This window comes from Apodemus sylvaticus, chromosome 3, assembly GCF_947179515.1.
Source record: "Apodemus sylvaticus chromosome 3, mApoSyl1.1, whole genome shotgun sequence".
In the NCBI taxonomy this organism is placed as follows: domain Eukaryota; kingdom Metazoa; phylum Chordata; class Mammalia; order Rodentia; family Muridae; genus Apodemus; species Apodemus sylvaticus.
Window position 1 is genome coordinate 102152980 of NC_067474.1, and position 12392 is coordinate 102165371.

General features: G+C 39.7%; 1 protein-coding gene across 1 annotated transcript; it reads left to right on the forward strand.

Annotated features, from left to right (window-relative positions):
* The first annotated feature begins 1213 nt into the window (after positions 1-1213).
* Positions 1214-1765, forward strand: LOC127680450 (interferon alpha-12-like). The gene has a single exon (XM_052175898.1). It carries the CDS (start codon positions 1214-1216, stop codon positions 1763-1765), a length of 552 nt encoding a protein of 183 aa, XP_052031858.1.
* Positions 1766-12392: the final 10627 nt, after the last annotated feature.

Genomic DNA, 12392 nt, shown 5'->3' on the forward strand with positions numbered 1-12392 from the left:
TCCCTATCTATTCAATATAGTACTAGGAAGTCCTAGCCAGAGCAAGCAGGCAGCAAAAGGAGGTCAAAGGTATACAAATTGGAAAGGAATAAGTCAAAATATCACTATTTTCAGATGATATGATAGTATACTTAAGCAAACCTAGGACTTCCACCAGAGAGCTCCTAAAGATGATAAACAACTTCAGCAAAGTGGCTGGATATAAAATTAACTCAAGAAAATCAGCAGCCTTCCTCTAGTCAAAGGATAAACAAGAGGAGAAAGAAATTAGGGAAATGACACCTTTCATAATAGTCCCAAATAATATGTCATACATAGGTGTGACCCTAATGAAGCAAGTGAAAGATCTATATGATAAAAACTTTAAATCTCTGAAGAAAGAAATTGAAGAAAGTCTCAGAAGGTGGAAAGATCTCCCATGTTCATGGATTGGTAGAATCAATGTAGTAAAAATGGCCATCTTGCCAAAAGCAATCTACAGATTCAATGCAATCCCCATCAAAATCCCATATCAATTCTTCATAGATACAGAAAGAGCAATTCTCATATTCATCTGGAATAACAAAATACCCAGGACAGCAAAAACTATTCTGCCCAACAAAAGATCTTCTGGGGGAATCACCATCCCTGACCTCAAGCTCTACAACAGAGCAGTAGTAATAAACTGTTTGTTATTGGTATGCAGACAGGCAGGAAGATCAATGAAATAGAATTGAAGACCCAAAAATGAACCCAAACACCTATGGTCACTTGTTATTTGACAAAGGGGCTAAAAACATCCAGTGAAAAAAGATATAAGTAAAATAAAAATGATTGTAAAATGAATTACAATGACTTTAAACACAATACCAGAAGATTTTGTGTTTGTAATAGATGTGTAAATTTCTAACAGAAACTGTAGTTCTGTGGAATAGTGATTAATGACAATTTAAGTGTAATTAAAGAGAAACCTTGTAGAGTAACTTTCTGAGGGTAACATTGAAAGAGAAAGCAATGATGGAACCCAAACTCTTGAGAAAAAATGCCCAGACACAGCAGAGAGTGAGGTAAAGAAAGTGAAAAGAGAATTGGGGAGCAAGGGGAGGGAATTCAGAAAGGGGAAACTTGTGTTTGCCCCTATTTAAGATAGATGCACACAGCAGGCTTGTCAGACAACCTAGAAGAAAAGACTCAAACACAGCCCAGAGAGCCATCAGCATCTGCAAGACTCACAATGGCCAGGTTCTGTCCTTTCCTCATGATCCTGATAGTGATGACCTACTGGTCAACCTGCTCTCTAGGATGTGACCTGTCCCAGATTTTTAACCTCCAGAACTTGACTCTTCTGGAACAAAAGAGAACACCCTCCCCTGTCTCCTGCCTGAAGGACAGGAAGGACTTTGGATTCTCCTTGGTGAAGTTGGATGCCCAGCAGATCCAGAAGGCTCAAGTCATCCCTGTCCTGCGAGATCTTGCCCAGCAGATCTTGAACCTCTGCAGATCAAACGAGTCATCTGCTGTTTGGAATGCAACCCTCCTAGATGCATTCTGCAATGACCTCTACCGGCAGCTCAATGTCTTCAAAGCCTGTGTGCAGCAGTTGGGGATGCAGGAACCTCCCCTGACCCAGGAAAACCCCAGGATGATTATGAAGAAATACTTTGAAAGGATCACTGTGTACCTGAGAAAGAAGAAACACAGCCCCTGTGCCTGGGAGGTAGTCAGAGCAGAAGTCTTGTTAGCCTCATCCAAGTTGCAGGCAAGACTGAGTGAGGAGCAGGAGTGAGTCCTGAGACAAAGTGGAGAGGACATCCCCTGGAATAGAACACTGCATCTCACAGTATAAGCTTTCCTTTAAAACTCTCATTGCTTTCAGTTAGAATACAATCAACCTCCCTATATGTTTCAGTAATATTCATAAATTATTTTTATTATGGAAAACCATGTTTGTATCTGCACCATTTGCTCTTATTTATTTATTTATTTATTTACTTATCTATTTATTTATCTATTTATTGTGCTGTTAATACTTTAAGGCATTTATGTTAGATATTTCAGTCATATCTTTTAATGTAGCAAATTATCATTTTCAGTTAAATTATTTTGTATTCAAATAAATTTGCTTTATAAGATACTTTTGATTAGTTAATTTGGTATCTCTTTAACATTATCCAATATTTTGAACATTAGAGCCTTCACTATAAATCTTGTACGAATGAACAGTTTTCCAAATATCAGAGAAGATAGACACATACTCTGTACAGTACTCAGACAAACCCTAAATATTTTCGTCTTCTTCTCTATACTATTCTGTATTCTTTTGGATGCACAGACAGTATACTGTACAGTAGAAAGCCAGAGAATCTTTCTCCTGTCAGATTTCTTCGTCCACCTTGACCAAATAGTGCATGGATTAATTTAGGATCTGATTTTCTGGTCTCATATACCTATCATCTACTCTTATCATTAATGAGTTTAATTGTTTTGAGGTCTAAATAGGAGGGAGACCATGTACAGTAACACAAAACACATCAAGAAGAATGACTAGCCTGCCTATATAGTACAGAAAAGCAAGACAAGTAGAACCTGGGAGTTAACCCAATTCATAATAGCCTTATAAACCAGTCCTGGGAATAAATCCCAGCAGGAAAGTAAAATGATTTTAAAATCAACCCTTTGAAATACCACTGTTTCTTTTCTATTTCCTGGACCTTTCCTCTTCCCTTTTTCTACTTCTTTGTCTGATACTGTTTCTCCCTCTCCTACTCCTCTTCCTCCTTCTCCTCCTTATCCTCCTGCTCCTCATCTTGAAAGGATTGAAAATAATACAGCCTAACTCTAATGACCCCAAGAAGTCAGAAGTTTAAAATGCTATCTCGCTTTGTTAGAAACTAGGAAAAAGTTCACATTCCAGAGCCCTCCATGTTGTTTAGAGCTAGCAGAAAGGCATTGAATAGGTGATCCTGGCCCCGTAAGGTAACTGGAAGTGGGCTAAGCTTGTCTTGCTTCTGTAAATTGCTTACACCATTACCCCTATGCAGGAGTTCACACAGCTATGGAAATTCAAGAAAATAGGAAACTAATTGGTCCACTGAGCATGGGCTCCGATAATTTAAACTGATTGGCTCATATTTCGCAGACTCTCCATGCTAAGAGATGATTGGTTTGTGATTCGCGGGCTTTGTCGAAAACTTATAGAAGCTCTTGCAATTCGCAATTCGGCACTTGTGCCCACAGTCTTCTAACCCTGCGGGGTGTACAGTTGTAGTACCCAGAATTCTGGAATAAAGATCCCTCATGTTATTGCATCGAGACCATTTCTTGTGAGTGATTTGGGTGTCGCCTTCCGGGACGTAGGGTTCTGCAGCACCCTTGGTCTTTGGGGGTCTTACATTTTGTGGCCCTCTCACTGCCATGGCCTGGGTTTGATTCCCGCTCAGGGAATTAGCTTCTAGGCTAATATCCATTTATCAGTGAGTGCATACCATGAGTGTTCTATTGAGACTGGGTTACCTCACTTAGGATGATCTTCTCCTGTTCCATCTATTTGTCTAAGAATTTCACGAATTCATTTTTTTAATGGCTGAATAGTACTCCATTGTGTATAAATACCACCTTTTCTGTATCCATTCCTCCGTCGAGGGACATCTGTGTTCTTTCCAGCATCTGACTATTATAAATAGGGCTGCTATGAACATAGTGGAGCATGTATCCTTGTTACATACTGGGGAGTCCTCTGGGTATATGCCCAGGAGTGGTATAGTGGGGTCCTCTGGAAGTATCATTCCCAGTTTTCTGAGGAACTGCCAGACTGACTTCCAACAGAGAGGGCTTATAACCAAGATATACAAAGAACTCAAGCAGGTAGACTCCAGAGAGCCAAATATTCCCCTTAAAATGGGGTACAGAGATAAACAAAGAATTTTCACCTGAGGAATATCGAATGTCTGAGACGCACCTAAAGAAATGTTCACCATCCTTAGTCATCAGGGAAATGCAAATCAAAACAACCCTGAGATTTCACCACACACCAGTCAGAATGGATAAGATCAAAATGCCAGGAGAAAACAAGTGCTGGAAAGGGTGTGGAGAAAGAGGAACACTCCTCCACTGCTGGTGGGGTTTCAAGCTGGTTCTTTGAACTTCTAGTTGTGCATGGTATAGCACCATCTCTCTGAGCATGGGTAGACACTCTCAGGGGCCCTATCCCTGAGGATACCTGAATCTCCTTCTCTCATTGCCATCAGTGACATAGTTCTCATGTGGAAGTGGAATTGCCTCCATTTTCCAAGCTGATATTTTGTCTGGCTTGGTCTTGTTCACACAGTCGTAGCCACTCTCAGTCCACATGATTAACTACTCTGTTGTGTCTGAGAATGTGACTTTGCTGCAGGCATCCACTGCCTCTTGCTCTTCCAATTCTTCTAGTCCTTTTCTTTAATGATCCCCAAGGCCAGGCCTTTGCTTTCTGCTTATTGACTAGCTGTGAGTCTCTCTGTTCATTGATATGGACTGCAAGGGGGTTCTGCAGTAAGCATTGACCAGTGCACAAATCCTCTCTTAGATGTTAGCTCTAATTTCAAATCAGGTACTGTGACAGTATGAACACAGTACTGCTTTTGTTCTTTGTTATCTTCGTGGCTTCACATATATCATAAGCATGATACTTCTGAGAGAAATATTACTGAAAGTTTTATTTGTATTGCATTAACACTGAAGATTACCTGAAAATATAGTCACTTTCTTAGCATTATCATAGCAATATCTATGCAACAACATAGTTATTGTCCTTTTTGTCTTAGTAGCTAATTTTTTTGCTACTACTTTATCATTTAGATGGCATCTCAGTTCCTTTTTCAGCTTTCATTTTCAATGAGATCATATTTTTGGTTCAGTGCCACAAACCAACACTAGAGTTTACTTTCTAGGAATGTAGAGAAGAGAAATAGAACAGAATTGGAGATGTCGACCATCATACCAATACCTCAGGAAAGAAGAAAGAGTAAATGGAAAGTACAGACAGTTGAAGCACTGAAAGCCCTTGCTGTCAGTCACAATTAACAGAACATCTCCGCCATTAGGTATACTGAGCATGGAAGATGAATCACTAAATTCAGTATGCAATAAGTATTGATGGCTGACAAATATATTATATAGACATCAGTGTCTTAGACTGAAACTAAATGTGGAATTACAGATAAATGCATATATTATAGAGTATGAATAATGTATAATAGCAGAACAGACTATATGTAATTATGGACATATGTGTGAACATACAGCATTCTTTTTGATAGACTCACAGTACCTCCCTGCTGTCCCACACCCACCTTTCACTGTCACTGTCCTTGTTTCCCGCCTCCCTGATGCAGAACGCCCCAGTGTGTGCTCGTCATTCTCCCCTCATTACCCAGCCCTGCTCACCATACAGCTGCTGTCTATTACATCTTGAGTGATGACTGGAGTTTTTTTTTTCTTAAAATATATAACCACCCTTGAAACCAGAATGAAGGAGTTCAAGGTTTGAATGAAACTCTCATGTATAAGAATTTCCTCTTAATTTTAGACCTTAGACAACATTCTTCTAATGACCTAATGCTTTCTGTTTCAACAAAGAAACGGAAAAACAAAAAAAGGTAAAAGACAGAAAAAAGAAAGAGAAAGAAGTACTAGAAACCAAAAAGAGGAAGGATAGAAGAGTGGAAGAAAGGAGAAAGAAGGAAAGAAAGAAGAAGGGAAGGAAGAAAGGAAAAGGAAACCAAATGTTCAATTATGAAGAAAATTTAGAGGAGAAGAGAGCCACCTACTGGTCTGGCCTTCAAACAACAAAGAAAATCCAAGGTGGCAATTTCTTTACAAAATTGTTCCCTGGCAAAGTTTCCTCCACACTAAAACACACCCATCCGCAGAAGAACTGACTTCAGTCTGGAAGGGTCCATTCCCCTCCAACTCATCTTAGGACAGAAAATCCTGTCTGGTCCACAGGTCATGTGTTCTGAGCAATGGACAGTTAAGTCTAAATAGGAAGTCTGTGTGTCCTTTCTCTCTGGCCTCCTATAACTGAAGTTCTCTGGAGAAGGAGAGGTCTGTGTGCAGTCCCCTTAGTATGGATTCCCAGCCAAACTCACATCATTTTGATCAATAGATAATGCATTGTGAAACTGAGGCAACCATCCCTGCACTAGGAATGCTGTAAAATAGCATGTGAACCCACAGAAGAGATTCTTCACCTGCTGCTCTGCCTGCTGAGGCCAGCAACAGTGAGTTCAGTCAATGCACTGAATTATGACTGTCTTTTGATCTGTGACCTCAAGAGTTCAGGTAACCTACTCCACAATGGCACATCTACATGGTGCAATGTGAATCTGTGTCCCATGCATGGTCAATCTTAATTGATGCAGATTAACTTAGTTTATACTTCTATTGGGACACCAAGATCTGTGGTTTACAGGGGCATGGCTCAACATTTCAGGGGCTATTGACCCCTCACTCTCTTTGAATTTTGAAGGACACTTGAACAGAGGGATACAATGTGTATCTGTATGTAGAACTGCCAAGGAAATGCTACAACTTCATCAGCTCCTCTTAAGAGTAAGCTGTCAATTACAACAATTCCTCCTTGATGTTTTGTTCTTCCCTTTGACTCCATGGTCAGGAGAAAGATGTTTTTGTCTCTCTGAGTGACGAAGGTGCTCATATGATTGTTGCTATCCCTGGTCTTCAATGGGAGGAGAGAATTCGGTAATAAAATTATATGTGATAAGGACATTTATTGGTAATCTGTGTCTTCCCAGAACACCAAGTGATATCATGGTGAGTTGCAGATCTGGTAATTGAAGAAGTCTTTGCTGGGGATTATATTTATTGGATAATGGACATTGGTGTGACTGCTAAACATGTTTCAGATTTGACTCCCTGTGTTGTTTCTTTTTTGGTTACTTTTAGTGCAATTTTCACCACTTTCATGGTTAAATAATAAAAATGTTATGAAATAGCTCCAGATAGCAACCTGCTCAGAAAGCATGTAATGTCATATTGTATTTCACAACTTTAATTCAATAACTTGTTTTTATTAAAGAAAATTTGGGAATCAAGTCACAGAAATGGAAGGACTGAAACCAGAGAATGCAGTAGGTGCCAAAATACAGAGCTGTCATTCTTGCACACATAAACAGACTTGTTTCACTCCACACCCAGTTCACCCAGAAAAGACCTTGGAGTCAGGGAGCATCACACAGCTGTCCATGAAGACATATGTGTGTACAGTAACACTGTAAGCTGGACACTGCCAAGTTTGTCAAGCTTCAGGACTGAGAGAGTAAAAATGCCCATATCCAGTTCTCTGTGTCTGCTCTTCCTGAGTTGCAGTGACCAATACCCACTGTTGTAGAGCAGGGCACAGTATCATCTTAGTTAGAGAGGCAGTCCACCTGAATGATCTGACCAATATCTGTTGAAACGATTGAGCTTGAAGGCCAGTGTGAGGCACTGTGAGGAAGGCATCAGGAAGAGAGTGATTGTGTGTACTTAACACCCATCTCTCTCTTACACACACACACACACACACACACACTCACACACACACATGCACGTGTACAGACCAGCACATCTTAAACTCTTGCACTTACAGGTGAGTTGAAGCCTACTCACTGCTTTCTCAATTATCTGATAAAGTGTATCTGGTCATATATCAAGGTCCTTGTTACAAGGAATTCAGTTTTTTAACAGGATGAAGAATTGGATCACTTTTCATTCTTTTAGAGGCAAACATCTATTGAGAAGAATACCGTTTGCTGAAGATGGTCTCTTATTTCCAGTGTGTACTTTTGTATCTTTTCTTAAAAATGAGATTTCAGTAAGTGTAAAGAATTTTGACTGGGTTATGTATTCTAATCCCTAAGTCTACCATCTCTTTATATTCCAATCCTATGCTCTTTTTAGCATCATAGATCTGTAATACATTGTGAGTTCAAGGCTGGTGACACCTGCACCCATTCTTTTATTTTCCAGTATTGCTATAGACCTTGTACTCATTTTGTGAATAATAGTTAATTTTAATGAACTGCAACATATAGTTGTTACAGGATTTAGATTATAAAATCCCTATTGCACACACAAGCTATGTGTTCACATTTGCATACAGTGGGACAAGATGTTAATCAATGTCAAGGTTTTACCTGATTTTCTTTGACAGGATCTCTCACTTCAGTGAGGGTTCACCATTGCTGCCAGACTGATTGGCCTGTGAGCTTGTGATGGCTGTTCGTGGATGTCAACTTGACTAAATGTGGAATTAGCTGACAGCCCAAAAGGTAGGCACACACCTGTGATTTGGATTTGCTTAACTTGGAAAGAGAAAATCCACTTCTAATCAGGATCTCTAAAATGGGAAGATACAATTTTAACTTGGATCTTTGAGGTATAAAGGATCCGCTCTATGATGAGCCAGGCCTTCTGCTGGAAGTCTATGTAAACACATGAAGGAAAGATGCTTTTGCTGTTTGTCTGTGTGCTTTTTCCTTGCTAGCAATCTGTTCCTTCACTGATATTAGAGCCTAATGTTATTAGAATCTGGCACATAGTGAATAAAAGCTAGGAAATCTATCCTAGTGAAGAATTACTGGATTCGTTGAATTTACACTCATACGCAGACATTTTCTGAGTTGTTTGGACATCATCCTGTAAGCCATGCTAATATCACAGATGTAATACACATGTGCATGTATATTTCATATAAATATGTGTGTGAATGTGTGTGTGTGTCTGTGTGGGTGTATGTGAGAGAGAGAGAGAGAGAGATTCTATAAATTCAAGAACTTTGGAAAACACTGACTAGTACACTATTCCAGGTACATGTCTCCCCCTAGTGCCTAGTGTCAGGATTAGAGGCATGTTCTCCTCCACAATGCTTTATGTGATTTCTGAGAAACCAGTCAGCTATTTTTTTTATTTACTATGAGAACTTTCCTGAGTCAGCTATCTCTCCTATTGCCTATTTTAATTGTTATGTAAGTCTCCAAAATTTACAGTATTTGTGTCTAAAAAAGTACAAATCACAGTGATATTCACAAAAAATAGGTGACAAATAATGACACTGATATTTAACTTATAAAAAAGGGAGATTGTGGTGTTTTCTTCAGGAACTCAAATAAGTAAGACAGAGTTCCTGATTCTTCAGTTCATTGAGATGGAAACAAAACATTATGAGTAGTCCTGCTTCATTTTCATCTCTGTGAAATTACACAGAGAAAAAAATGCAAGAAAAAAATGAGGATCTCCAAGCAAACACTGTGGTGTGAATACTGGTCTGTTGGCATTATAAATCAACCAGGACTTTTTTTGTCACGTGCTTTGGAGTCAGGAATGTGCAATAGTGTAGTAAATTTCTGAGAGTAAAAGCAAAGTGCTGAACTGCTTGAATAAGATTTGAAAGTGATAGTACACAGATAGCTAAGAGACCTAGTACAAATAAAACAAAATCAGAACAATATTCCAAGCAATGAGAGAAAATCAGGAAAATGGTGCTATAAACACAGAGAAGAAATCTTAAGCTGAAAAGAATTCAGTATGTCAAAAAAATGTATACAGAGCTCCACAGCACATATGAGGTACCTTTGTCACAAATGAGTGAGCATGTGAAAGTGGGATTGTGTGTTTATGTGTCTGTGTGAAAGAGAAAAAGATAAACAGAGAGAAAGGGCAGAAGGGAGGAATGGAGGTAGAGAGAGAGAGATTGAGATTGTGTGCATACACAAGCCTGCAATGTTGTGATTGTTGTGAAGAGGGCTCCTGTACAGGCATTGGTTCTCTATTGCAACAGATTCTCCTCTCTCCTGCCTGAAGGACAGGAAGGACTTTTGATTCCCCTTGGAGAAGGTGGATGCCCAGCAGATCCTTAAGGCTCAAGCCATCCCTGTCCTGTTTGTGCTGACCCATGAGGTCCGGAACATCTTCACATCAAAGGACTCATCTGCTGCTTGGAATGCAACCCTCCTAGACTAATTCTGCAATGACCTCCACCAGCAACTCAATGACCTCAAAGCCTGTGTGATGCAGTAGGTCGGGATGGGGGACAGGAACATCCCAGACCCATGAAGACTCCCTGCTGGCTGTGAGGAAATGCTTCTACAGGATCAATGTATACCTGAGAGAAGAGAAACACAGCCCCTGTGCCTGAGAGGTGGTCAGAGCAGAAGTCTGGAGAGCCCTCTCTACCTCAGCCAAGTTGCAGGCAGGTCTTAGTGAGGAGCAGGAGTGAGTCCTGAGAAAAAATGGAGAGGACTCTCCTGGACTAGGGAACTGTACTTCACTGTCTGGATTCTACAGTCTCAAAAGTATCAGTCATTTTGACATGAATTCAATCAAGTTGCCTAGGTGCTTCTGCAGTCGTGAGCAATGCTTTGTAAATCTCTAAAGGCATCTGTTCTCCATCCATTCAGATTTGTTTATTTATTTAGTATATAATTTATTTTCTGCTTTAATTTGATGCAGATTTACATTTTTTGGTATAACAATTACATATATATCCAGTTAATTTTCTATGTTCTATAAATTATTTTTAAACAAATCTGTTTTGACTTTTTCATTCTTTACATCTCTTCAAATATTATAAATGCTTTTTTACTGGATATTTTCTTTATTTACATTTCAAATGTTATCCCCTTTCCTGCCCCACCCAACAAAACCCTATCCCATACTCCCTCTCCCTGCTTCTTTGAAGTTCATTCTCCACACTCCTGCCCAATTTCACTTCCCCAACCTTGAATTCTTCTATGCTGGAGCATCAAGCCTTCACAGGACCAAGGACCTCTCCTCCCATTGATGCCTTACAAGGCCGTCCTCTGCTACATATGCCGCTGGATCCATGGGTCCATCCATGTGTATTCCTTGGTTGTTGGTTTAGTCCCTGGGAGTTCTGGGGTGACTGGTTGGTTGATATTGCTGTTCTTCCTATGGGGTTGCAAATCCCTTCAGCTCCTAGGGTCCTTTCTCTAACTTCTTCATTGGGGACCCAGTTCTCAGTCCAATGGTTGGCTGCCTCTGACTTTGTCAGGCTATGTCAGAGCATCTCAGAAGACAGCTATATCAGGCTCCTTTCAGCAAGCACTTCTTGGTATCCATATTAGTGTCTGGGTTTGGTGACTGTACACAGGATGGATCTTTAATACTATCAATGATTTAAACTAAAACTCTGCAGTATAAAAGTTAGATACAAGGTCAAGGTGCAAAGCATTGTGGATGCATATGTCAATGCTTAGGGTTTACATGATTAGATGTACACATCTCCTGCTTCTCATTCATTGATGGTAAAATCTAAATTTTTACATTTCTCCAGTACACAGTAATCTTCTGTATATGCAACCAGCACAGTGTGCAGAAGGAATGCAGAATATCTTTCTTCTGTAAAATTGTGACTTTTTCTTTTTTGGTGAATTCATCCCTAGACTTACCAGTCTCTGACTTCCCTTACTCAGGTACTCATGTACTATGTGTTCAACTGAAAACACAAATCCTTCACATGAACTCTACAGCTAAAAGCAGTAGCCTTGTATTATTTATGAATCCTAAACCAAGTGGCACATGACTTCCAGGATGAGTTCTGAAGTCATGCTTGTAAGTGCACTCCTGTGCAGTTAGGTACAAGATGGAGGGCTGAGGATGAGGTTCTATAGCTGAGTGCTAGTAAATGTGATAGCTACTGAATAAGTGCCATGGAATTTCAGAAGAAGCACCAACATTGGGTCAGACTCTGTCAGGATTTGTGTAGGACAGGCAAATGCTAGTGGATGACTTTCCTGGAGATGGCCCACTGTTTTTTTTTTTTGGATGCTTTATGGTGGGTGAGCTCTGAGAGGCAAGACTCTGAAATACTTCATCTCAGTATTGCTTTTTGCTATTTACATGCCTGCCCTATCACTATTACACACTCTAACAATTCCTGGGCATCAAACCATTCTATTTGGTAAATTTCATGCAGATCAACATAAAGATGAATTTTCATGAATTAGTATTGTTTAGATAAATTAGTGATTTTATAGAATTCCTGATTTGATTCAAATAACTTCAGGAAGAACCTTTTTTAAATTTTTTCATTACATATTTGCTTTATTTACATTTCAAATGTTACCCCATTTCCCCTTTTCCCCTCTGAAAACTCCCTATCCCATCGCCCTTCTTCCTGCTCACCAACCCCTCCTCCCACTTTCCTGACCTGGCATTCACCTAGTCATCAAGCCCAGAGAAGAACAAACAATGGTCTTTCTTCTCACTGATTTCCAAAAAGGCCATCCTCTGCTAAAAACCAAGAACATTTTAAGAAAGGTTTTAGGTTGTGTTTTGTTTTGTGTTTGCTAGAAAGATATAATAAAGTTAGAATCAGGAATAGAATGTGCCCAGTCATAATAGTAAGTAGT